Here is a 27,766-nt window from a genome sequence, read left to right as displayed (position 1 = left end):
TTAGCACTGCAGTGCCATGTGCCAGGTTTCAACATCACTCATTCAAATCTGGCCCAGCTGACCCTAGCAGGGAGCTGGGCCCAGCCCTGTGGGACAGGAACCACTGCTGCAAGTGAGTGGGGGCAGGTTCACTCTTCAACCTCCCCTCTGTACTGGGCAGGGTACTAAGGTTGCAATGGGAAGGCACTGTTGAAGGTGGGGTCAGTGCCCCCTCAGTGGGATGAGGAGCAGGCAGAGGAGGTGAAGGATGCTGGCTGATGATTTTGGGCCAACCCCCATGAATTTGGACTTTGGGAGGATTGCAAAAAAGATAAATGCAATTGTTAGTGTCACCTAAGAAAAAAAAGCTTGGGAACCATTGACTTAATCTCACTGTGTTTCAGTTCCCCTTCTGCTTACATATTTTATCTCTTCTTCCCCTCCTTTGTCTGTCATGTGTGTTTAGGGTGTAAGGTGTTTGGGGCGGGGACTGTCTGACTATTCGCATGCCCAGCATCTGGCACATGGGTCCCTGATCTTGGCTGAGGCTTCTGTGTTATAAATAATACATTTCAAATTCAACTTTCAAGCTTTTAGTACATTTTTTGGCAATACTCAAAATGTTGGTGAAATTCCACTGGTGTGCCATAACATGCATACACTTTGAAATGTGTTTGAGATTTTACGTATCTTTGCAGTCACCATCTGTTATCCCATCAACATCACTTTCATGCCAGACATTAACGAAGTTATGATGAAAATTTGATAGAATGGACTCTCTTATTCTGATTTTTCTTTCAAATGGGCCTCACCTCACACCCCTCACTCTGAGTTAAGGACTTGCAGGTGGTTCTTACTCTTCAGATTTTTCTGAGCAGCAAAATAGCTGTACAATTCCAGTTCATAAAACACATTTACATCAGTCTTCTGCTCCCACTCTTGGGAAATACATGATGCTTTGGAAAGACTCTGTTTCCAGGGACAATTGATTTCCTCAGTTAAAGGATACTATAGTCCCCTGCAACTTGCTCACTGGACAAGGCTGGTTTCTATACTTTCCCCATCTAGCACATCTTTATGTCATTAAGAAAACTAGCAGCAGATGCACAGATATATGGAGATCAGCAAACATCTGGAAAGGCAGCTGTGCTCTTCCTATTTCTGAAACACAAGTAAAATCCTAAGGCAGGAGAAAGAAAAGAGGGATTAATGTTTTCTCATTCTACAAATTTATTTGAATTTGTAGAGAGCGGTGGGAGGGAAGGGGGAACAACTCTGGTCCTTCCTAATCAGAGAAAAAATCAGCAATGTAAAGGAAATCTCTCGCCAGCTTTGAACTGTGTGTATTGATACCTGATATTACTGGAGATCAGCTTCCCCCATCTGTGGATCTAGTAATGGGTAAGTACTTCATAATAAACTATTTATGAAATGAATTTTGCCTCTATTTCTGTTCACAAATAGTATGTGGGTACATTGTTAAAATTCTTGAATAATTTCATGTCATCAATAAATTACTACTTTCCTTCTGGAGCCAGGTTCTATTCTTTCTTACATTAAATAATAGCTTGGTGATCTCAGTGAGACATCTCATAGATTAAGGTACTACTCAGTCTGAGTAATAGCATCTGGCTCTTGGTCTGCAGATTGTCTATTGGTAAATTCATAGATTTAATGGCCAGAAGGGACTATTAGATCTTCTAGTCTGACCTCCTGTATATCACAGCCATAGAATTTCACCCAGCTACCCTTGTACTGAGCCCAATACTTCTGTTTGGCTAAAGCATATCTTCCCGAAAGGCATCCAGTCTTGATCTGAAGCCATCAAGAGATGGAGAATTGGCTACTTCGCTTGGTAGTTTGTTCCAATGGTAAATCATCCTTGTTGTTCAAAAACATTGTGTTTTATTTCACTGGAAACTTTTGAAATCGATGTTGTGTTAGTTACCTATTTCCTGTGGTATTGTTTCTGTCCCATAATTGGATGTCTGATGGAACTAACTAACAATAGTGCAAATTTAAAATGGAATATTTGAGTGCCAGATTGCAGTTTGTGACTCAAAATCCATACTGTTGTCTGCCTAGTTATGCAATTCAGAATAGACTTTTGATTAATTTTTGAGCATTCACAATTGAAATGAGCTGGGCTGTGTGCATGTGTGTGCACACACACGCGCACACACACTAACAGAGCGTTTTCACTGGAATATTCAAGGGAAATAACAAAAAGGGAGAAACGCAGCAGAAGTAAATTCATTGAAAATTCAAATAACTTTTAATGGCAACACTTTCCCCAGCAATACGGGGAGCAGAAGGAGCAGTAACAGCTTTCGGTGGCACAATGCACAAGGGAGTCTGCATGGTAGGGGTGACATCAAAGGGCATGGAACCATGCAGATTCCAGGCTTAACTTTTCCAGGCTGGGCACTCCCCTTCAACCCCATTAGGTGTCCTGGAATGACCATAATATTGCATCACAGCATGAGTTTTACCATACCTGCACTGGAAGTCCTTCATCCAGAGCAACTCTACCAGTGCACCAACTGTGTCAGTGAATCAGAGACTGTTGTACAGCTGCTATCTCCCTTACCCACCAGCGGAGTGAGGAAATCTGCGTGAATGACTGTATATAACTGGGTGTAAGGGAGGGTGTAACTTACACTATCTTATGTGTCACCTCTGAACAGTCCACCACAGCCCTCCAGTGCTGCAGTACATATGAACCGAAATGTCGTTGGTATGGGGCTTGAACTCACTGCTCTCTGGCCCAGAGGTCCGCTGCTTGCAACTGCTAAGGCAAAAGAGTGTAGGTTTGAAAAACCTTTTCTAGGGACCTGCCCTTTCCAGGGAGCAAAGGGACAGAATGAAGTTGCTTTTCAGAGCTGCTAGGGGTCAGTGGCTTTGTTGATATGGTTTTCTTGGTTTCCATTGTTCCCGTTCCTTTGTTCGTTTGAAGGTTCCTCCTCCTTGTTTTGTTTGTGCTGAGCTTCCTACTAAGTCCCGCATGCAACATCCTCAGGAGCACAATATCCATCTGCACTATCTCGCTCCCTCCCTCTCTGCTCCTTGCTGCAAGAAATGAAAATAGATTACATCACTGTACAGTCCTGTATGTATTTATCAGTGCAGAGAGATTTCAAGTTCTTTTTTGGATGGCTTTATGCCTGCTAATGGCCAGGATCACCCAATAAGGATGGAGACGAAAGATGGTCTTGAAGTTAAGGCATAGGACTGGGATATAGCGTGGGAATTGCACCCACAATTTTCTGTTAGAGATTTATTGTGTGACTAGATGTCTCTGGGTCACAGTTCCCTATCTGTGAAATGGGGATACTATTTCCTTTTTCCCCTATTTAAACAGAGATTATCTCTTACTATGTATTTGCAAAGTACCTAGCACAGTATGGCCCCAACTTCTTAGGAATACTATAATAATATATTCTGCATGCAAACCTGCACTCCTTTCCTTCACTTTTAGTTTCTTTCTACTGACTTCCTTCTCTTCATTTTACTAAGGCAACATGACTTCACTACTGTACAAGCCGTCTTTTGACAGGCCTGTCTCGTGTGTGACACAAAAGATTTCTGTAGGGTACCCCTCTCTTTATAACTAGGGGAGGAATGAATGACACAGGATACTCTTCCATGGTGGGAGGTCTGGGATCTCTCAGGTGAAAAGGAGTGACTGATATAGTTTCCAGGTGAGTGAACATTTCTCCAGGTGCATTCTAGCTGCCTCAGAACAGTGTGTTCTTTCCTGCTCAAAACATTTCACCTGGAACAGATACAGGTGAATACTGTGTGTGTGTGTGTGTATATATCTATCTATCTAGATAGATAGATATACACACACACAAAATCTCCAGAAATACCTCTCTATTTAAACTACAGATTGGAAAGGCCTTTAAATCTCCCCAAGTGATAGACCCTACCATGTTATCACTAGCACACAGGAAAGGATTTGCCTCTCCAATCAGTTCTACACTGAGGTTGCTCAACACTGCACAACTTCTGATCATTTTCTTTTCAGGCAATAACACATCTCAGGGGTTCCATTGCAGAACATGCTTAGTGACCTATGAGGCCTGAGATGATAGAATGGGAAGGAACACCTGGGCTAGAAGACAGCTTTTAGCAAATGGGCTCTTCTTTGGTGCATGGTACACAGATTAAAGGTAATTTGAAACAATAGTAAAAAGAAAAGGAGTACTTGTGGCACCTTAGAGACTAACAAATTTATTTGAGCATAAGCTTTCGTGAGCTGCAGCTCACTTCATCGGATGCATGCAGTGGAAAATACAGTGGGGAGATTTTATATAGACAGAGAACATGACACAATGGGTGTTACCATACACACTGTAACAAGAGTGATCAGGAAAGGTGAGCTATTTCCAGCAGGAGAGCGGGGGTGGGGGAAGGACCTTTTGTAGTATAATCAAGGTGGGCCATTTCCAGCAGTTGACAAGAATGTGTGAGGAACAGTAGGGGGCACTACAAAAGGTTCCACCCCCTCCCCCAGTTCTCCTGCTGATAATAGCTCACCTTACCTGATCACTCTCGTTATAGTATGTGTGGTGTGACAAAGTTCCTGCTCTACTTTGGTGGGTCTTGCGCTTATTGGCGGATTTGCTCACCTTGGAGCTTCACTGCAGCCCTCAGCTTGGCCGTTTTTCTGAACCCACAGTCCAGGTTGACTCCTCCTGTGTCTGACCAGGAGTTGGGAGGTTTGGGGGGAACCTGGGCCCGCCCTCTACTCCGGGTTCCAGCCCAGGGCCCTGTGGAATGCAGCTGTCTAGAGTGTCTCCTGGAACAGCTGTGCGACAGCTACAACTCCCTGGGCTACTTCCCTATGGCCTCCTCCCAACACCTTCTTTATCCTCACCATAGGACCTTCCTCCTGGTGTCTGATAATGCTTGTACACCTCAGTCCTCCAACAGTCCGCGTTCTCACTCTCAGCTCCTAGTGCCTCTTGCTCTCAGATCCTCACACGCACACCACAAACTGAAGTGAGCTCCTTTTTAAAACCCAGGTGCCCTGATTAGCCTGCCTTAATTGATTCTAGCAGCTTCTTGATTGGCTGCAGGTGTTCTAATCAGCCTGTCTTAATTGTCTCCAGAAGGTTCCTGATTGTTCTGGAAACTTCCCTGTTCCCTTTCCCAGGGAAAAGGGACCTATTTAGCCTGGGGCTAATATATCTGCCTTCTATTACTCTCCTATAGACATCTAGCCCGACCCTGTCACAATGGTAACACCCATTGTTTCACGTTCTCTGTGTATATAAAAATCTCCCCACTGTATTTTCCACTGTATGCATCCGATGAGGTGAGCTGTAGCTCACGAAAGCTTATGCTCAAATAAATTTGTTAGTCTCTAAGGTGCCACAAGTCCTCCTTTTCTTTTTGCGGATACAGACTAACACGGCTGCTACTCTGAAACCTGAAACAATAGTAATTACTTAGATAACTAAAGAATTATATAGTTCATTTTAAACAACTTTTAAAATAGAATTTCTCTTAAAACAGCATAGAAAGTTGCCTGCTTTTCTCATGCATTCCCATGGCAGTTGCATTTCCTGTGTCCTAACCTACAAAATCAGACTTTCAATATGACAGCTTCATTTTTGGATCTTATTGAAAATAATATTAATTAATAAAAAGAATAACCAACTTCTAGGCCTGCCTCTAGCCAACAGAACAGAAAAAAAGATAATTGTGTTTTTAACTCTTGGGAGCTGAGTCTAAGATGGTGGGCATTTATATAAAAAGCTAGATCAACAGATTCTATTTGCTTCTGGTTTCTTTAATTACTGATTTAGGTTTTTCTGTTTTTGTTTTTGCAGTTATTGTTTTCCTTCATAGGGGATGGAGACTTCATACCCCAAAAATGGGGGCTTTACTGCATGAAGGCCAATTTCTACAGGTCTTTGTGTAGCACTTGTCTTTAATGGAGTTACTTGTGTGAGTTAGTGCAATTCCATGTAAGGGCTACAGAAACTGGTCTTTAGTAATATGCTGCATTTTCTTGTCTTTCTGGTTCAATCCAAATGATCTTTTCTTTCTTTCCCTTATTTCTATCCCTCCTCCAGCAGTTTCTCTCCCCATTTCTCTTCATGATGGGTTAGTATTAAATAATTTTTAACTTGGGATTTTGGATTGAGAAGGCAAAATGGCAAGAACTAAAAAGAAGCTATGCCTGACCACACTCCATTGCAATGCTGGTCAGGCAAAGTTCAGGTCCTGGCCTGACAGCCAATTGCATGTGTTCTGCATTCACTTTCCAAACACCCTGTGGGACTGTAGAACATGCATCCTTCTGGGGTCAATGGAAGTGCTGGTCAAGAAGTAAGGAAGGATGGGAATATTGCAAACAAGTCTGCTCATCTCTTATTAATACAGATCCAGTCATCATAAGCTTGGTGGATTTCATTACTTCCTTCACTGCCCGCTGAACATCCCTCAACACCATTCTACTCAGCAAGAGGCAGCCCTCCTGCGACCAGGTGCAGGGCAAGCTCAGCCACAGACGTACACTTGGTAGTTGCCTAGGGATGCAAAACATCTAGTGACTCTTGATTGAGCAATTGCAGGGCTGTGAGGTGCAGATATTTCACAGTTAACTTGAAGTGGCAATAACTCTGGATCCAGGTCTGACTGATCAGGTGTTATTCTATTAATGGAGTGACTCAACAAAAGGACTACAATGACTATTCCTCTAACAACAACAAAAATACTTTCAAACATCAACTATTATGGGTCTGACTCAAAATTCCCAAAGGCAGTCATATTCAAAGGTGACAGTGAGATAAAAACTTTAAGCAGCATGTCCTGGATTTGAGACTCAAAGCAAAATTTCTGCTCATCTCTAATGTCAATACTATAGCGTACTAGTGGGGTGGGAATTGTGAGATGAACTACTAGAGATACCTTAGAGGAGCTACTAAAGCAAATTCTCTTGTGAACTTTTCCGGTGACTTCCCAATGGCCCTTCTGAAAAAGCTAGAGAATATCTCAGTGAACTTCCCTGCAATCGTCTCAAGCAAATAGGTTTTACTCTCCCAGGCTCTTTGTGAGCTCTTACTGGGTTCATGACGGCTACTGCATTTGCCTGCATAGTCACTGCACTGCCAGTATCCAATTCATTTGCTTTGTCAAGTGCTTGGGATTACCTGAAATTAAAAAAATGCTGATAGAATCATAGAATCATAGAATATCAGGGTTGGAAGGGACCTCAGGAGGTCATCTAGTCCAACCCCCTGCTCAAAGTAGGACCAATCCCCAATTAAATCATCCCAGCCAGGGCTTTGTCAAGCCTGACCTTAAAAACTTCTAAGGAAGGAGATTCTACCACCTCCCTAGGTAACCCATTCCAGTGCTTCACCACCCTCCTAGTGAAAAAGTTTTTCCTAATATCCAACCTAAACCTCCCCCACTGCAACTTGAGACCATTACTCCTTGTCCTGTCCTCTTCTACCACTGAGAATAGTCTAGAACCATCCTCTCTGGAACCACCTCTCAGGTAGTTGAAAGCAGCTATCAAATCCCCCCTCATTCTTCTCTTCTGCAGACTAAACAATCCCAGTTCCCTCAGCCTCTCCTCATAAGTCATGTGTTCCAGACCCCTAATCATTTTTGTTGCCCTTTGCTTGGCTCTCTCCAATTTATCCACATCCTTCTTGTAGTGTGGGGCCCAAAACTGGACACAGTACTCCAGATGAGGCCTCACCAATATCGAATAGAGGGGAACGATCACGTCCCTCGATCTGCTCGCTATGCCCCTACTTATACATCCCAAAATGCCATTGGCCTTCTTGGCAACAAGGGCATACTGTTGACTCATATCCAGCTTCTCGTCCACTGTCACCCTAGGTCCTTTTCCGCAGAACTGCTGCCTAGCCATTCGGTCCCTAGTTTGTAGCTGTGCATTGGGTTCTTCCGTCCTAAGTGCAGGACCCTGCACTTATCCTTATTGAACCTCATCAGATTTCTTTTGGCCCAATCCTCCAATTTGCCTAGGTCCCCCTGTATCCTATCCCTGCCCTCCAGCGTATCTACCACTCCTCCCAGTTTAGTATCATCCGCAAATTTGCTGAGAGTGCAATCCACACCATCCTCCAGATCATTTATGAAGATATTGAACAAAACCAGCCCCAGGACTGACCCCTGGGGCACTCCACTTGACACCGGCTGCCAACTAGACATGGAGCCATTGATTACTACCCGTTGAGCCCGACAATCTAGCCAACTTTCTACCCACCTTATAGTGAATTCATCCAGCCCATACTTCTTTAACTTGCTGACAAGAATACTGTGGGAGACCGTGTCAAAAGCTTTGCTAAAGTCAAGAAACAATACATCCACTGCTTTCCCTTCATCCACAGAACCAGTAATCTCATCATAGAAGGCAATTAGATTAGTCAGGCATGACCTACCCTTAGTGAATCCATGATGACTGTTCCTGATCACTTTCCTCTCATGTAAGTGCTTCAGGATTGATTCTTTGAGGACCTGCTCCATGATTTTTCCGGGGACTGAGGTGAGGCTGACTGGCCTGTAGTTCCCAGGATCCTCCTTCTTCCCTTTTTTAAAGATTGGCACTACATGAGCTTTTTTCCAGTCATCTGGGACTTCCCCCGTTCGCCACGAGTTTTCAAAGATAATGGCCAATGGCTCTGCAATCACAGCCGCCAATTCCTTTAGCACTCTCGGATGCAACTCGTCCGGCCCCATGGACTTGTGCACGTCCAGCTTTTCTAAATAGTCCCTAACCACCTCTTTCTCCACAGAGGGCTGGCCATCTACTCCCCATGTTGTGATGCCCAGCGCAGCAGTCTGGGAGCTGTCCTTGTTAGTGAAGACAGAGGCAAAAAAAGCATTGAGCACATTAGCTTTTTCCATATCCTCTGTCACTAGGTTGCCTCCCTCATTCAGTAAGGGGCCCACGCTTACAATGTAACTCTGTTCCAGGAAATAAAATAACCTCTTTCAGCTCAGAACTCAGGATTGGCTGAGCTGTAATCAGCATAGAACCCAAGGGTAGGAGGCAATGGTGGCTTTAAGCTACCTTTGTGTCCCTTTTCCCCAGATCCTAGGACTGACAGTCCTCATTGCAAGTTACAACAGCCCTCAGGGCTGCCAGAATATGCACCCAGGAGCAACAGCTCCCAAGGAGCCATTCTAGCTGTTGGTGACCCAGAGCTGCAGCAGCAGTGTTAAGACTATGCCCTGGCACCCCCCTGCATTGGAGTTGCTAGAGGGTTGGTGTAGAGGCAGCTACATTCTATGCCACCTGGAGATTCCATGATCCCAGCGAAATTTCCAAATACCCAGTTAAGCTGACTTTCCACAGGTCTTGCACTACCAGAGCAGTAAGCAGACAGAACAAGGCCCAGGATCTGGCCTTCTATTTATGGCCCTGTACACGGTGACGGTCAGAAATAGCAAAAAGCGACAACTTCAAGCAAACAATAAAACATGGAAGAGCTCATCAGGCACCTGTGACCAGGCATGCCCTTTCCCACTACCAGTGCTGGCCCTAGGTTTTGAAGGACTACAAATTAACTCCTGGGGGACTCCATCCAGCTTCCATCCAAACCCTGACCAGCTCAGCCCAACTCTGTGTACTCTTGGCCACTGCTGGCCACATCCGTTTGTGAGGCTCTGGCAATCCATGCTACAGGTACAAGGAGGCCCAGAGGTAGAGCCGAAGTACAACTTTCCTAGTGGGAACTAGAGGAGGGAAACTAGGGTAGTCAGTTGTTGCCATTGGGACCACATGGGGACATGGATGGACAATCAGAGATAATACTGTAGCTCAGGTGTGTGCATGGAATGTGGGGTGTCTGAAGGTAAGCAAACATATATTTTGCATGAGCCACCTCCTGTTGATCACCAGGAGTCTGGAGTGACTTTAGAAGTAATCCTGATTTATCTTCAGCTGTTAGCACTAAGGAAACCTCCTTGAGAAACATGTAGAGAGTTGCAGCTTTAGGACAATAGCAGTAGGAAAGCTGCTTTATCTAACCGAACTCGAATGCTAAAGTGCTGTCTGGAATTTTATCTCCTTGGAGCATTCCAACAGGATTTAGGCAGAACTGTTACTGCTCCTCTGAGTTAGAGTGGGAGAACAGGGAGGCATGGAAAGCTGTCCCAACTTTGGGCCAGTTCTGTTCAAGTTGGTGAATGATGTTGCAGACATCCTCCCCCTGTAACACCAAAAAACACTGTGCTCTACTGGAGAATCACCTCTAAGAAGAGCATGTGGTGTTTCTCCTTCTGGCCTCCTTTGGGTTTATGACTGGGAAAACAGTTCTGTTTCTGTTGAGTACTCCCTACTGTGGCAGTTGCCAAGGTGCTCCCTGGCTCACTATAGCCCCTCTGAGAGAGTAAGCTCGTGATAACCTCCCATGGCCATAAATTTCTACCCTAAAGACTTTTCTACTCCAGCAGAGGCTATCACAAATAAGAGCTGATTTGGGCACTTCATGTTTTTTTCTTATAATTTATTTTTTAGTAAAGTGAACAAATGAGACTATTCAGAGTCTAGAAGATCTTCCTGCTTTTCAGTAAAAAGAAAAGGAGTACTTGTGGCACCTTAGAGACTAACAAATTTATTTGAGCATAAGCTTTTGTGAGCTACAGCTCACTTCATCGGATGCATTCAGTGGAAAATACAGTGGGGAGATTTATATACACAGAGAACATGAAACAATGGGTGTTATCATACACACTGTAACCAGAGTGATCAGGTAAGGTGAGCTATTATCAGCAGGAGAGAGGGGGGAAAAGCCTTTTGTAGTGATAATCAAGGTGGGCCATTTCCAGCAGTTGACAAGAACGTCTGAGGAACAGTGTGTGTGTGTGTGTGTGTGTGTGCGGGGGGAAATAAACATGGGGAAATAGTTTTACTTTGTGTAATGACCCATCCATTCCCAGTCTTTATTCAAGCCTAAGTTAATTGTATCCAGTTTGCAAATTAATTCCAATTCAGCAGTCTCTACTTGGAGTCTGTTTCTGAAGTTTTTTTGTTGAGGAATTGCCACTTTTAGGTCTGTACTCGAGTCACCAAAGAGATTAAAGTGTTCTCCAACTGGTTTTTGAATGTTATAATTCTTGATGTCTGATTTGTGTCCATTTATTCTTTTATGTAGAGACTGTCCAGTCTGGCCAATGTACATGGCAGAGGGGCATTGATGACACATGATGGCATATATCACATTGGTAGATGTGCAGGTGAACGAGCCTCTGATAGTGTGCTTTTCAGTGTGTGTCTTGGGGAAGGACACAACAGCACTACCCAAAGATACTTTATAAAATGCATTGGTTTCAGGAATATTATCAAGATGAGATTAAAAATAAGATAACATTTCTCTGTATTAGTTGGTATAAGAGGAAACTTCAGAAACCAGTCTGCTCTTGGATAGTGGCTGTCTATTACAGTTATCTATAAAATATTTCCTTCTTGTTTCACCATATCGGAGAGATAGGGTCTGATCCAGAACCCACTGAGGTTCAAAAGAATGACTCCCATTGGGTCAGTGTCCATGGGTTTTATAATCCAAAGCCTATTGAAGTGAATGGGGAAAAACTACCACTGAGTCATGATCTCATTTGGATTAGATTCTTATTTTGCAGCCCTGAAGACTGGAAACAGTATTATGTTCTCCCTGCAATAAACATACATTGGCATAGCGCTCACCAGTGTCAGTCCTGGGGTTTTGTATGATTTCTTGTCTGAAGGAAAGGGAAATAAATGGATAAGATTCATGATGGTAGTAAGAGAATTATTTTTGTATTTGTGTGATTTTGCTCAATACTTATTTTGTGTTCAAATCACTACTGGGATGCAAACAGGGCGAGCAGCAGTCTGGATTTGAAAGAAAAACAAAGTATCTGTCAGTTCGGGCCAGTTCTTAAGTGAACCTAAATGGAATTTTGGAAAAGGGAGAAAAATATTTATCACGATACTAATGAAATCTAGGACACTCCTTTAGAAATAAGAAAACAGTCTTTAAGAAAACTTTTTGAATATAAAAGTCTATGACTAAAAGAGAATCTATTGCAAGCTTAACTCTTGGTGGTACAGTATATTTAAATATCTAAGCAACGGTGACCCACCATGAGTTACAAGTTGGCAGTGCAGTTACCAAATAGACTAATGCAGAAGCAGCCTTCATCAAAGTTTGTGGGATAGTTCTTAGAGGGAAGCTGTGGCAATTCCATCTCTTGTGTCTTTTTAGAAGTAGATGAGATAAAGCACTAGGAAATGTTCTGTATGAAACAGTCTTGTGCGGGAAGGACTGGGTGACCAAATAGGGCACTTCCATCTCTAATTTCTAAGACCATGCACACCCACACCGATACCCTAGGACATGAGAGCTGCATTTGGTGAGAAGGGGAATGTTGCTCAAGACACACTGTTGAAAAGTGATCTGGGAATCTCTTATGTTGGTCTGTCATACCCCTGGCCACTTTGTCTGTGTTGTCTATTTAAATTGTAGGTTTTTCAGGATAGGGACTATCTCTTATTATGTTTTGCATAGGGCCTAGCACAATGGGGCCCAGGTCTTGGCTGTCGTCTTTAGGCACTATAATATAAATGGGTGGGGGGGAGTCTATAAGAATGTTTCCATTGACTTAAATGATTGTTGGATCAGGCATTATATGACTGCATTGATCAGAAATCCCCTTCCTTCAGACGGTCACAATTTTTGTAGATGATGTGAATCAGCTGAATCATCATCATAAAATGATACATATTGTTATGATATAAATACCTAGTAATGCTACAGGAAACTCCTTTGGGGCAAAAACTGGAAAAGAGATGGTCACAAATGGTCCTGTGCTATTCTTTGATACTGCACAGGTAACTCATGTCAAAGCTGTAAGTGTAGGAGGAAGTCAAGTCAGCAGAAAAGTTTCTAGATGAGTTTATAATAATTAAATTCAGACTTCCTTGTGACTGGCTGGCTGCAAATCTTTCTCCATCTTGATTTTTGTGCTAAATTTACAAGCTCATAAACACTGAGTAAATAAAACCAGAAATCCCGTTCTGTAAATGCATACACAAACCCTGAAGGAAATGTAAATCACTAGGGTTAGGAGAATTTGAAGTGTGTGTGTGTGTGTGTGTGTGTGTGTGTGTGTGTGTGTGTGTGTGTGTGTGTGTTGGAAGATGTGGGTAGTTAGGGATTGAATTAAAATGCTGAGCAAGAAAAAATAAAAATATTAAAAAGGAACACAAAGTTTATGAAGATAGAAAAATGTTTCTAAGGACTGTAGCAAAGGTTTAATATCTGTATTTGGGGCCAGGTGAACAGTTCAGAGAGTTAATGCAACCTGGCTCATATAGAGGGGTTTGCAGTCTCTAAATATATACAAGCCTCTTGTTTGCAAATGTATCATGTTCAGGCTTTGGCTCCATTATATCTCACAGCCTACTAAGCAATGTCATCCTGGTCAGTTGTTGGATAGGAAAACATCAGGAAGTGCAGCTAGTGATTCAGTAAGAGGCACTTTTCTAAGGGTGTGTCTACATTTCAAACTGGGGGTGAAAATTCCAGCTTGAAGAGATGTACCCATGCTTGCTCTGATCAAGCTAGCATGCTTAAAGATAGAATGTAGCCACCATGACACAAGAGGTGGGAGGGGCTAGCCACCCTACGTACATACACACCTTCAGGGCAGCTAGTACCTCCTGCTGCCCCCACCCCTGCAGCTACACTCTATTTTTAGTGGGCTTGCTGGATCAGAGCTAGCATGGGTATGTCTCCCCAAGCTGTGAACTACACCCCCTAGTTCAAAGTGTAGACATACTTTAGATCAGCACTGTGCCAATTTCCTAACATCGAGAGCCTTGCTTGTGGAAGTGATGTCTTCTGGATGAGTTGTAAAATAAAGGTATTGATCATTCTTAGCTAGATTCCAATGTAATAATCCACCCACCTAAATTCTCCCTGTGCACTTTCAGCTGGCAATATCATCCTTCACTTCCTTTATCAAAAGCTGTTGTACAGTGTTCCTGTTAAATAGTTGTTGCATTTCTGTGTGGGATAAATGAGGTCTATATATACATAATTTGTATAGTGTCTGGGAGATAGTTATAGATGTAAGGCACTATTACAGAGACATGGAAGTGATTCAATAGTTATGGATCTGTCCAGAATTCCAATCTATTTTCTATCCCCCTCTAACTTTGAATTGCAGGTAGTGATTAGTCTGAAAAATATATATGCTTATAATAGACTAGGAGAAGATTTTGGTTTCCCCTGGAAACTTGAAAACTAAAAGACAAAACATCCATCCAGCTGTGTTTTTAAGTCTTATAGCAATGTCTTAAGATACTTGGGTCACCTGTTCCACAACATAGGGAAAACTCATGAATACAAAATTTCACACCTGTATAGATGTTTCTATGCATGGGACAGCTGCCATGGAAAGGATGCCTAAAAAGTTATAAATGAATCTTCATTATTTTGACTGGATCTCTGCTAGCTGCTTCGCCATTAACATTTTAATTGCTCAGTGATTAAAGTTTTGTTTACTAAGCAGACTTATCCATGGATAAGTCCATATTAGATATATTTAGGCTTGGCAGAATTCAATTTTTATTTTTTCATAGTGTTGAGAGATAATATCAATGTTTACGTTTAAACATTTTTTAAAAAAATAATATATTGATTTAAATGTTCACAGTTGTGGGAAATTATAGATTTTATTTTTTTTTCTTGATTTTTAATTTTTACATTTGCAGGACTTTACCACCGGGGTGTGGGGTCAGACAACGGGGGGGGAATCAGAAAATAATACATGACAGAAATGGAGATTCAAAAAGTTAAAGCTTTGTAACTGTTAAAACACAAATTGTTAAGATCGTATGTCAAAATATACAATGTAAATATCCTGAAATCAAACTGGAATAAGTTCTCAAAGCAGCATTTTTCTAACTTCGTCTGTCTGTTTGATTGCTGTTGATGGAAATATTTTTTGTCAGTTGTGTGTGTACGGTGAAATCCAATCCTTCCAAGCCTGGATATATCATAGACGTGGCTCTCTGGTCTGCAGAGGAGTGAGTGCTGATCACACTGTTTGTCAGCACCCCAATAGACTCAGTGGTAGCCTGCAAGGAAACTATGTGACCTACCCTTACAGTTATCCTAGGTGGAGTCTGAGCAACACAAGGGTTGAGTGACTTCCTGACTATATGTGTAGGCTCCGAACAGGGTGATGTGCAGTGATGAGCTGCCAAAATCTTAACAACCGGTTCCCTATAAAAAGTTCTGATGTAAGGGATGTGCCCCAGTATATATTTTTTGTACCAGTAGGGTTACCATACGTCCGTATTTTCCCGTCCGTATTTTCCTCTCAGACGGCGATTTAAGAACCAAAAAGCCTGACCTGTCCGGGAAAATACGGGTGTGTGTTAACCCTGCCTAAAGTTCTTTTTTAAAAAGATGGGCCTGAACTAGAAATGAGCTCCGTTTCACATGTGTGGGTCCCTGCCACTCCCTGGGGGTGTGCTAGGGTGACCAGATGTCCCGATTATAGGGACAGTCCCGATTTTGGGGTCTTTTTCTTATATAGGCGCCTATTACCCCCCACCCCCGTCCTGATTTTTCACACTTGCTGTCTGGTCACCCTAGAGTGTGCATATGTGTGGGTCCCAGCTGCTCCCTGCCCCCCTCATTGAAGCAGGTGTGCAGGGTTACGGCCCTGGGAACTGCAGGGCACCAGTGGACGTGGGGCCAGCTGCAGACAGGGGTGTGGGGCAGGGCTAGCTGGAGGCAGGGGGTGCAGGGCTGGCTGCGGGCAGGGCAGGGGATGCGGAGCTGGCTGGAGACAGGAGGGTGCAGGGTTGGCTGGAGGCAAGGGGGTGTGGGGCTGGCTGGAGACAGGGCAGGGGCTGACTGGAGGCAGGGGCTGGCTGCAGGCAGGGCAGGGGGGTGCAGGGCTGGCTGCGGGCAAGGGGTGCGGGGGTGGCTGGAGACAGGGGCTGGTTGAGGGCAGGGGGTGCAGGGGTGGCTGGAGACAGGGGCTGGCTGCAGACAGGGCAGGGGGTGCTGAGGGTGCGGCTGGGGCTGGCTCCAGGCAGGGCAGGGGGTGGCTGGAGACGGGCTGGCTGCAGGCAGGGCAGAGGGTGCAGCAGGGGCTGATGCTGGCAGGGCGGGGGTGGCTGGAGACAGGGGCTGGCTGCGGGCAGGGCAGGGGGTGCATGCGGCAGGAGCTGGCTGCAGGCACGGGGTGGGGGGATGGCTGGAGACGGGGGGTGGCTGGAGACGGGCTGGTGCGGGCAGGGTGCTGAGTGCTCACGGGGAGAGCAGCTCGGAGCAGTCTGAGCAGCAGGACGCAGCCCAGGCCCAGCAGAGCAGCCGGGGACCCACCAGGCAGCAGCGGGAGCCCCAGGGCCAGGGGTTGGGGGAGCAGCAGCAGCACCAGGGCTCGTGCCCAGGGCCATGCGGCAGCCCACATGGCTCCCGCAGTGCAGCGCCCCCGGCGGCCAGAGGAGGAATTACATCACTTCCCGGCCGGAGCCCATCAAAGCCTCAGCGCCCCCTGCAGGGAAGCAGGTTAACAACCGGTTTTAAAACTGCTTCAAAATTTAACAACCGGTTCGCATGAACCGGTGTGAACCAGCTCCAGCTCACCACTGGTGACGTGTCCTTTCCCTGTGACAGTATTAGATTCCCAAACTGAGGCTCCTTTCTGATCCTGAATCAGAGAGAAAACGTCTAGGTCATATTATTTGTACTTGTATTGTGGCAGTACTTAGGAGCCCCAGTCTTGGACTCAGGATGCCATTGTGGTTGCACTGTACAGACACAGAACAACAAGATGGCCCTTACCCCAAAGAGCTTATACTCGAAATAAAAGCTTACAACCCAAGTAGTCAATTTCATTGCCCAGTACAAAATTGTTCCCTACAATATATTTTCTGCAACAGACTGTACTTTGGTTAAAGCTGATACTGAAATGTCCTTGGCTCCCTTAGTGTGTGCTACTCGCTTAAATCTCTCTTCCCGTTGATTTTTTTTCCAGCCATGCTTTTCCCATCTGCTCAGCGGTTTAAGAGATGGTCATCATCAGCCCTCGTGAACCCGGTGCTGCAGAACTCGCTGGACGATGTGAACATGCTTTTTGAGGTTCAGTATATGGGGGCAATGGGCACCCTTCAGTCTCTATATTGGAATAGTGTCATTGTTTCCCATTCATCACAGCCTCCCCACTTCACCCTATCTCTGAGCTCTGCCCCAGCCTCAAACCTGAATTACTGACCATGTGCAGTCTCTTACGGTTAGTAGCCCACTGTTGGTACCAAACAGAGAGGGATTGGAGACGTATATACTTTTTAAAGTATAAAATATCTCTATTTCAGATTCTAGGTACATGTACATTCAACAAATTAAAATATACCTACATTTGAGAAACTCTCAATTCAAAGTGAACTCCTGATTTAAAACAAACAAACAAAACTTCCCAAGAAATTAAGTCCCCTCAGCCCATAGGTAAGCCTCACATTGGCACCTGGAGTTCAGTAGATGTGACTTCTGTTGGACCAACAGGGAAGGCAAGATCCAGAGCCAATACCCCCACTGAACATACCCCATTCTCTGCCCCCTAACTGGTAACCATATAGTGCTATTTTGATTCCTTGAGCCAAAGCATCAGTGCCAAACGAATCAATGCTTAGTAGCACAGCACCATGCCTGGCAGCGCCAACGAATCAAAATGAAAAACAAATCTCCCGGGACAGCATGACTATTTCACCTGTACAGAGCAGGCTCAAATCCTCTGTTCGGGTCACATTTGAAACTGATTCTGTTGCTTTGACCCTAGTATAGATTACAAAGCCACTGCATGATCTGCCACAGTTCAGCCTGACTAGATAAGATCCTGAACTATAGAAGGAAGGGTATCGTAGGCCAGTATTAATATGTATTGGTAAGGCAGTGTAGTGGGCCCAGAACTGGAAGGGCAGGAATTAAGGTGCAGTGGTGGAATTTTAGAGGGCAACTTGAACAGTGTCTTTTTACTCTACCCTGGCTTAGCTCTTTGCTTACATTTTACCAAAGAAAAGAAATAAGAACAAGCTCTAAATTAATGTTTACTCTATATATTGACTCTCAGAAGATAAATAGCTATCTGTGTTCTGATTTTGTACCAGTTTCTTTTAGCTGAGATTGAAATTGACAAAGGTCTGAGGATCTCCATTAAAGACGAGGAGCTGGCTTCGCTGAGGAAGGCCAAAGAATTTGACACTGTCTGCAATGACATTATCCCCAAGAGCATCACAGAGATTCGTCGGCTGAGTGCCAGGCTGGCTGCCTACCCGAGGGAACTAAAGAAAGAAGATTTTGAAAGGACAGTCTTGACCATGGTCTACACAGCCTACAGGGCAGCTCGATCTTGGAAGCATCAGAAGAACCCTTGGGCCGAATCCTTCATCAGTCTCTACAAGGCCCTGAAGCATGACTTGATGTTCTCATACAACAAAAAGCCATTGCACTGAAGGAGTTTATACACCAAGAATGCAACAAGCTCTGCTGATAAGGGGACACATAGCATGTCCACCACTTTATTCTGTAAACAATTTAAGTCTACGCATAGTTAAGGTTTCAGAGTAGCAGCCGTGTTAGTCTGTATCCATAAAAAGAAAAGCAGTACTTGTGGCACCTTAGAGACTAACAAATTTAAGGATTTAAGTTAAGGATTCTTTATTCTCTAGCTCCCCCTAGTGAGATATTGTTATAGAAACATGTTAAACTGGAAAAACATCTTGTCTGCTTCAGTCCCTGGCATCCATTCTCATGTGGGCAAAGAAGAATGTTCTGTTACTGAGGGTGAAGGGAATATATATACATTTAAAGTTATTCCCAAAGGATGAAGGAAGGGCACGCTCATCTGGCAAGTTTTGGGTGAAGGTTTAGAAACCCATTTCCTGTTTTGGAAAGTAGTAGATATTTCGAAGTCCCATTAAACAAGTCCATCCCTGGTGTAATATCAACAAAGTTAATGGCTTTATGTCTGTGATAATTTGGGCCTGAGCTGTCTTGGGGGTGGAGGGGAGTTTGCTCCACTAACTAGTTTGCAAAGCAAGCTCAGAAGGAGAGTGTGCTGAGGAATCCTACCTTCCTGGCTAGAAAAAAGATAGGAGTTTTGCTGCCACCTAATGGGGTGTAAAAAGAGAGAGAGAGTGAGACACAGGCCCACTATAAAATGAAGACGCTTCATGGCAATTAGAGGTTGGAGACCATGGGAAGAGTAAAATCAGCAATATTCTTGTAACTCAAACTAACTGACTTGCTTCCCAGGTATTGGCAACCTATTTTAATCTCTTGTTCACATACATTGGGTTGAGCCAGTTTTTATTCACAAGAATATTTGTTTGTGGAAGGACACACCGTTATTTGTGTGTGCATTCTCCCCAGAAGAGCTCTCACAGCCAGTCTATAAAGGTCCTTCCATTATTTGCACATGGCTCTGAGCCTGCAACTATCTGTCCATGTGGTGTCAACAGCAGGATCAGAGCTTAGATTAATGTAACAATTACACATTTTTCAGCTTGTCCCTATAACTCAAAGTGGCTGAACCAATCTCCTGGTTCAGAACATCCCTGAACTTTGTGAAGGGTGTAAAAATCAAGACTTTTATGGATAATTCATGGGCAGAGGAAAGGTATTCATCAGATAAATTATTTGCAATGAACAGTTCAACCTGTTCTAGTGACAATGTCTTAAGGTTTAAAACAGGTTATACTAATGCTGTTTATCTACCTATGTTAGGTATTTCTAGCATGTCTCACTATAGTTTCTGAGCACTTCTAAAAAGCTGTTACCCCCTTAATATTTGCACCTGTGCCCTCTCTCACTTACTCTCACATGCTACACTCAGTCTTTCTCTCTTTAATCATCCACTTTACTTAATTTTCTAAACTTTATAAATAGAGACAGGCCCAAACTAAAACCGGCAAGGGAAATAGTTTGGATTTTAAGGGCCAGACTCTGAGTCCCACGCTGCTCCTTTTGTATCACTCAGGCCGTACAAAAAAGAGCAGAAATCTCCTGCAAGTCCCTTATTGTGGGGATATTCCACTAGGTGGGTGATTTCCCAGTAAATGTGGAGCCAGCAGAGCCACCTCCTACACTTCCCTCTCTGCAGCTTCCACTGCAGACAGGGTGTTGGGGACAGTCCAGGGCAAGCAGAGGGAGTTATCAGAGGACAATATGCTCTGGCAGTCCTCAGCTGGTGTATGGCCACTGTGGGACCTTCACCTGCTGGTGCTGTTTAGAGTAGCTGGTGCTCTTTAGAGTTTTGCAAAGTTATAAACAACTGAAAATAGGGTTTTATAATGGAAAGTGTGAGGCATCTTTAACAACAGGTGTAGCTAATTGTGTTTGTTTGTGAAAGAGTATTTAGACACAAAAACACCACAGCTGGCCTACACTTAACACATCTAACAGAAACTTTCCAAATGAAAAGCAATACATACCTTCCACTCCTGTGCCCGGAGCAATGCAACTCATAGCTAGCCAAATTGCCATATGCTACAACCTTTATTAATTAACGCTTCCCCAAAAAGGATGTCAGTCTTCCAGAATGCCCTTTCCCAAACTCCCACCACCACAAGTAGGCCAGCAGATGTCCCACATGTAATGTCTCTTCTGCACCATTCTGGGAAACCACCCTCACCTATTTCACAAACTTGCGGATTACTCTTTTTTTCCAGAGCGGCATGGAACGGGAGTAGAGGGGAGCGCCCATATATGCCTTATTTCTTAAAAGCAAACACAAACCATCGTTTTTTTCCTTTTTAAAATTACCCTGTTGTATAATTAATTTGCTCATGGAGGGTAATTACCATGAGTGATCACCCTGTTTTTACTCTGTGCTCCTATTCCATTCCCTAGAGTGACATCTGCTGGGAGAGACTGGAACTAGAGCATTCAGGAGCTCCCTCCACAGTCCAGTGGTTCTTCCCTACTGTGACAACAACCAGGACTGAGGCAGTAAGTTTTAAGTAGAATTGACTACACAGAGAGGTCTCCCTCACACCAGGTGGTATTATAATGCATACAAGGTTCATCTGCCAGTGAGCATCATAAGCCCCTCAGAAAATTATCTGTACAAACATTACTCAGAACATCCTACCATTCCCCGTGGATTACTGTGCCTTACAGATTATCTTTATTTCTTCACTGTTAAATTAAGTCTTCTCAAGTTTGTTTTCCCCTCCCTTTTGGCCCAGTTTCTGCGGATAATGTAACAAAAGAGAAATACTATTGTGTCACTCAGATTGCCCAAGTTTATTTAATACAGAATCATTAATGAAATAATAAAACTATAACCGAGAACTATTTGACTGTTTGGTGTATTTGTTAAAGGAAATAACTCCACTGAGGATATGTGGCAACTTGCAGATGTAACATGCCTTTATTTCAGGAGCTGATTTGCTATTTAACTACCCTGCAGCATGCTCTCAGTCCCTGGATATCTTTCAATCTGTGGAGCTCCATCCCCACAAAGCATAACTATTAGAGATGGGCAGGAAACGGGATTTCTGTTCAACAGGAAATGTCAACACTTTGAAACTCATTTTCATTTTTAATTGTTTCAAAAAGGTAAACAATATTTCATTTTCATGTTGCATCATTGTATTATAAAATATTAAATATAATATATAGATATAAAATATTAAAATTAACGTAATAGCAAAAAATGAAACAAAACTGTTTTTGCCTTATTGAAACTAAACATTTCAACATTACCAAAATGAAATGAATCATCTCAATGTTCTTCCATCAAAAAATGTTGTTGAAATCGACACGTTTCTACCAAATGTTTTGATTTCAATCAAACTGCATTTTCTGATGGAAAATTACTCTGTGGGAAATGTTTCAACCAGCTTTGATAACCACACTGCCAGGACATCGGGATAATTCTGGTGGCTGGATCTCTTTCCCCTTACATTAAGAATAATCAAGTGATTGGCCACACAAGTTTTCATCAGTCCACAATGTTTCACCAAAAATGGATGTTTGTGGCCTGTTGGCATCAAAGACCCTATTGTTCAGGGCAAGACATTTGGCACTCACAGTTCTCTGGCCATGCAGAGGCACTCCCCACTCTGGCAAAGTGGAAAACACTGAGCAAATGGATCAATAGTTCCATGGGGTCTCTCTCCTTCCCCCAGGCAGAGGATACAGAGCTATGCATAGGAGCCAGGGTAGAACAGAGAAGGGGATATGGTCCCTCGTTTTGGAAGGAGGGAGGTAAGAGATAAGAAGAAGAGTTTCCTTCAGCTAGGAGAGAGGGCAGGGCATGGAGCTCTGTGCAGTGGAGCACTGACTCAGGAGAACCCTCCCAGCACAGTATCTCTCCTAGATTCTCTCAGACACATGCACAGATTGTCTGATCTTCCGGGGAGAGAAGTAAGCACTATTGTCATCTTTATTCCCGAGCTCTTTGGTTAAAGCCTGGAATTTTTTGGCTCTCCCTACCTCAATCTCATACCCACTGACTGTGACTTTCACAAAACTCATTGCTTCTCTAGTGCAACAAAGACCCATTGTCCTTAAGAGAGTTCTATGCCATACCCTCAGTGTAGGGAGCCAGAGTGGCTCCCCTCCGAACCAGAGGGTAAAGAGCCACCCTTGCAGCCTGAGTGGGCGGGGCCAGGCCAAGCTTCCGCCAATCCCCGGAAGGGGAAGGGTGGGACAGGAAGTACAAAGGGCAGGGCCCTCTGCCCAGTGAAGAGAGCACCAGGGAGGGAGACAGACACAGGCTGCTCCCTCGCGATCCTGCTGCTGACCCAGGCGAAGCCCTGGGCAAGGAGGAGCCTGACCGGGGGGGAAGGCCTGTGGCAACCAGGGCTGCCAGCCGCTGAATACCCAGAGGACCTGGAGGGGCCTGACTGCAGCCCGGGCCAGCGTGAGTCCGATACCGAGGGGGAGTGGGAGTGGCCCACAGCGGAATACCCGGACGAGATGGAGGGACCGGAGCGACCCGCCTGAGAGACCGGGTAGGAAGTAGCCCAGGGGCCCAACTACACCGTGGGGTGGGTGTGTTTGGTCAGTGGGCGCGGACGGCCCCGCTGACCCAGCGGCGGGACTTTCGCCTCCTGCCACTGTCAGGGCCCTGGGCTGGAACGCAGTGGAGTTGGGTGGGTCTGCGTTCCCCTACCCTGGCGCTCCCCTGCCGGAGGGGCGCGCTACTGATTCGTGCCGGCGCTCCCCTGCCGGAGGGGCCCGCTACTGACTCGTGCCGGCACACCTTCCCCGCTAATTCCCCAACGCCTGGAAGGCGTGGCTGAGGCCTGCCACGGAGACCATATCTCTCCATCGCCCCTAGGGGCTCGGAGGACCGACCGACACCTGTCACACTCAGTCATAGAAAAACAAACTGTCATGGATTGCAACACTGCTCCTTTGTGGTAGCTTCATGGTCCAGTGGAATTAAAAAACACTTATGGCAACTTCAGATGTCTCCTCCTTAGCACATGGGCCATAGCAGCAAGAAGTGAATATTTCACTGCAGCATCACTTATAATTCTGGATTTACCCCCCAGAAGACTGCTTCTGTAGGCCATATTCTCCACTGCCCTGCATTTTGTGCAGTCGCTTACCTTCTGCCATGTCAGAATGCTGGCTTTTTACATCCACTTTGCATAGGTATGGTTGACAAGGTGCAAGGCAGTGGAGAACATGACCCTGTGTTTTTAATTCTTGACCAGACTGTGCATAGCTCTCAGATTCCCAGTTCTACAGTGTGGGGGCAATAAGGGATAATAATGACCTCAAAGAGGGGCAAAGGGACAGACTTCATTTTTTCCTCTTACACCCAAATATCCTTTCTTTGCCTCCCGTCTCCCTTCATGAGTCCATCTCTCTTCATTGCTGCCACTTTCCCCATCTCTATCCTTCAGCTCCAATTCCCTTATTCACTAGCCTCTTCAGACATTAGTGGTAGGGGACTGCAGCTGTGGGGAAATGAGTAATTCCAAGCCTATGGGTGGTAATGGGAGAGCACAGGAGGAGGAATAATTTTTCTTTGCTGTTGGTTGGGCTGAGCTGGCCCTTTGGCCTGTGAGCAGGTGCTGACACCCAGCCAGCCCTGCTGCAGCCACCAGTCGAGGTGCACACACAGCTGTCTGGGCTCAGCCTGTACAGCAAAGCTTTTTCTCGGGCTGCCAGCAGAACTGACTGGTGCCCAGGGTGGATGGAGCAGGTGTTGGACAATTTGAACCTGTTTTGGAACATGACCCCCCAAAAAACCTGTATCTACTGTGTGGTTCTCCAGGAAATTCTGGATGCTTGAGATGTACACCCTAATGGATCCCTGCAGCCTATGGATGTAGCAGGCCAGTGGATTCAGCATGCCTCTTACATTTCAAGTACTGTCAGCCCATTCCTCAGTAATGATATCAAGCTCAATGCTAAAAGGATGAGCTAACAGAGGTGCTGTTAGGGGGCTTATTCCTTCACCTACTTACTTCCCTGGTCCTTCTTGCATGAACAGAGAGCAACAATACCCGAAGTCCAAACAATTCGATGTTTATTGGGGTGAACTTCCAGCAAGCATGATTCCAGTTTTCTTCCTTAGTGTCCCCCTTCCCAGCTCTGACACCACAGAGCCTTACCTGTGTCCCTGTTCCCATCCCCCCCTTAGCAAAACATGATTCCAATTTCCCCACCCCCATTCTCGGTTCCCATTTCCCACCCCCCACTCACTTCCTGATTGATTGCAGACTATATAGTAAAACTTGAGTTCTGCTTAGCTATACCTTAACCTATCATTTTACTGAAATTTAACTAACCAATCCTAACATATTGTAACACGATTATTTAACCAATTATATCCCACCACCTTAATTAGTTTACACCCAGCAAAATTAATTATACAGCAGACAGGAACAATCACAGAACCAGACAGAGATTATGCAGACAAACAATAGGGAAATGGGGACTACAGTGATAGAACAAACACAGAAATGAGGATTTCACATCCCAGCTATTGGTAAGTGAGTTCTTGCCAGACAGGATGCTATCAAACTAAGTTTCCTTTTACATTTTCTAGGCACTTCCCTTTCTCTGGAGGTGATAGGCACTATCAGGACAGGATTGTGTTCCTAACAGCCCAATAGCACCTTATTTCAATGTGACTAGTTTGGAATGTGAGGATGTGACCGGTCGCTTCCCAGCTTATGGCTGCCTCTGCTGCTTAGCCAAAGGCCTTAGCCTAAGAACAGGCCTCAGACTGTCACAGTAAGAGAAGGCTCTTACACCGGCAGACAGTGATTTTGATTCTTTCTTTTATATCTCTATAATTAGCCAAGTGATAAGAATACACCTAAATTCTTAGAGTATAGGCCTTTACAGACAGGCCTGAATATCTGTAGCCTAACAGGTGCTCCTGATGCTAAGCCATTAGAACCCCGTGGCTGGGGAGCATTAGGTTCTGAATTTGCATCTAATTTCCATGGAGTCTGGCTGATGTTAGTGTGTACATAGGCACAGATTGCAGCACATCCCTTATAAATTAACAGCCCCCATGATGAAGCAACAATGATCATGAAAGAGAAAGTATGTTCTACAGAAAACAATGTTTGTTTATTTATCAGCAGGTCCTAGGCCTTGAAATAATCACACTGTTCAGCAACTAAAAAAGGCCTTTCTTTGTGAGAGGAGGTTGTTTGTCTTCTCAAGCATCCTGATTGGCTTTTGGATGTTGGGCGGAGGCTCTACCATTTTCCATCCTCCTTACTGGCGAATTATAGTTGGAGGAGCCTTTTTAACAAGTTTTTTTTTATCTTGAGACCGAGGATAATCTTTTCAAGAACTGCTGCCCTGCGAATTCCAGGCTGAAGAAAAAGTAGGGGAAAGGTAAATTCAAAGTCAAAAAGAAAATTATAAGGAAGAAATCTGAACAAAGCACATCATCAAAAGCAGGAAGACTTTAAAAAAGACTACTACATCTTTCCTTCAGTAATTTAAACTGTAAACTGTTGCTACTAACAATTTCCCAGGAAGAAAAGAAATCCAGTGTTGGAAAACTCAGGCTATAGTATTACTGAAGAGAGGCTTTAGAGCATACTGTGGGTGGCTATGAAGGTATCAGATTTGGTTTACCAAAAGCAAGGCTTACACTACTGAAAACCAGATGATGGAAGGAACAGAGGCTTTATAAAACAGAGATGAGAAGGCAATGCAGCAACTTCCCTGATTCTGAATAAAAACACCAATACTGAAAAAGACCACTATGCTCCAGCTTGCAAACCTCTGTAGGTTATGGTGTGACAATCATAAGGATATGCTAGTAAGCCCTACATAAACCTGATAAAAAGGTTAGCAAATTTGATAGTGTTTCTTTAAAATATAACAGAAAAAAAGAATAAATATATTAACAAATTTTAGGGGCGGGAAGGTGGGGAAAGGAGTTGACACAGTACAGTCAGAACCCTTTCGGAGACATCAGGGCAAAGCTGAAGAAGGACCTGGAGCTGAAGTAGAAACATCTGAGGAAAACAAGGACAAATCCAAGGAGAAGAGCCACCAGGAAGTGAAGCATTATGGCACTGGTGAAGGAGCTCCTCAGGGCCAGAAACCTGCTGCTGGTTGTGCTCATTCCACTTCTGCTGCTTCCTCTGCCACTTTTATACCCCACTAGTGTAAGTACATTATTGTTTCCTTTTTAATAAAGCTTATGGAACAGCTGGGCAAAGAGAGTGACGGTGAGTTGCAGGGTAACCATCCTGGACAGGTGTGCTGCAGGAAAATGGGGGGCAGGAGGGACTTTAGAGAGCAATTATTCCTACAGGGCAATGAGCTGATGATGCCCCTTTGTAGAACTTAGAAATATGATTTATTTAGAAGCAAGAGTAGTAGTCTCCCTAGCAACTAAATATGATGTCACAAGCAGAGGTAGGGAATCAGCACTGAAGCTGAAAAAGTTCCTGTTTTCAGGCAAATGCATCAAATATGTTTTTTTTTTTTTTTTAAGTGTGACAAAAATACAGACTATATATGGCATTATCTTTAACAAGCATTCTTTTAAAAATTTTACCAGGTGTCATGAGGCTAGTAATGACAACAGGTTGTCTGGGGACTTTCAAATTAGACTGAGTTTTTATAGGACAGCTGTAAAGAATGGAGCCAGGATTCAGTGATAGAAATGTAGGAACATACACAGCATTTGCTATTGCATGTCAGACCTTGGTTTCTCTAGTCCAGTATTGCACTTCTGGCAGTAGCTAAGTGTTGAAGTCTCAGAGAAAGGCACAACAGCACACAATGGAGGAATTGTGGTTGGGGGCTGAGAAATCTGGTTTTTATTCCTGACGCTGGCCAGGGACTTCCTGTCCTTGGCCTAGTCATTTTACCTCTCTGCGCCTGTGTTTCTCCATTTGCAAAATGGAGGATAATAACGCTTCTCTACCTCAGAGGGATGTTGAGGCTTAATTTGTTAATGTTTGTGAGGTATTCAAAAATCTATGGTGGTTATCCCCATATAGATGCCTATAAATAAATATACAACTGGCCAGTGGTGTGGTACCTTACTCTGGGAGCAAAATTCCTTCCTGACTCCTGCTAATGACCAACTCAAACTCTCCTGCTTCAGTGAGGATATATATTACCATAAGCGTAAATGGAAATATTATTAATAGCCATAAAATTATCCATCCCTTTTTGGAATATAGCCATAGGGTTTGATGGGAAAAACGATCAGGATTCACAGAATGGGACTGTTCCAACACCAGAGAGTTTTGCGTTGGACTTTGCAGTAACTTTTATTGCTCCAG

The 27,766-nt window shown here is 44.2% G+C and overlaps 2 protein-coding genes across 3 annotated transcripts in view; both read left to right on the top strand.

Annotated features, from left to right (window-relative positions):
• FAM180A (family with sequence similarity 180 member A) overlaps positions 1 to 21,494 on the top strand; it is a 33,475-nt gene extending 11,981 nt beyond the window's left edge. The window contains exons 2-3 of the mRNA XM_007072306.4: positions 17,011 to 17,114; positions 18,137 to 21,494. Coding sequence (XP_007072368.1) covers positions 17,011 to 17,114; positions 18,137 to 18,481 — 449 coding nt within the window. The 3' untranslated portion in view covers positions 18,482 to 21,494. The remainder of the gene's footprint in view (positions 1 to 17,010; positions 17,115 to 18,136) is intronic.
• Positions 21,495 to 25,745: 4,251 nt separating this feature from the next.
• SLC13A4 (solute carrier family 13 member 4) overlaps positions 25,746 to 27,766 on the top strand; it is a 39,508-nt gene continuing 37,487 nt past the window's right edge. Inside the window, exon 1 of one of the 2 annotated variants that reach the window (XM_037878818.2) lies at positions 25,746 to 26,635. In XM_037878818.2, the coding sequence (XP_037734746.1) occupies positions 26,537 to 26,635 (99 nt within the window). In that variant the 5' untranslated portion in view covers positions 25,746 to 26,536. The remainder of the gene's footprint in view (positions 26,636 to 27,766) is intronic. The other variant, XM_037878813.2, reaches the window with a different exon arrangement.

This window comes from Chelonia mydas, chromosome 1 (genome assembly GCF_015237465.2).
Source record: "Chelonia mydas isolate rCheMyd1 chromosome 1, rCheMyd1.pri.v2, whole genome shotgun sequence".
NCBI lineage: Eukaryota > Metazoa > Chordata > Testudines > Cheloniidae > Chelonia > Chelonia mydas.
The sequence above is the reverse complement of the archived record's forward strand: the minus strand, read 5'-3'. Positions and strand labels throughout refer to the sequence as shown.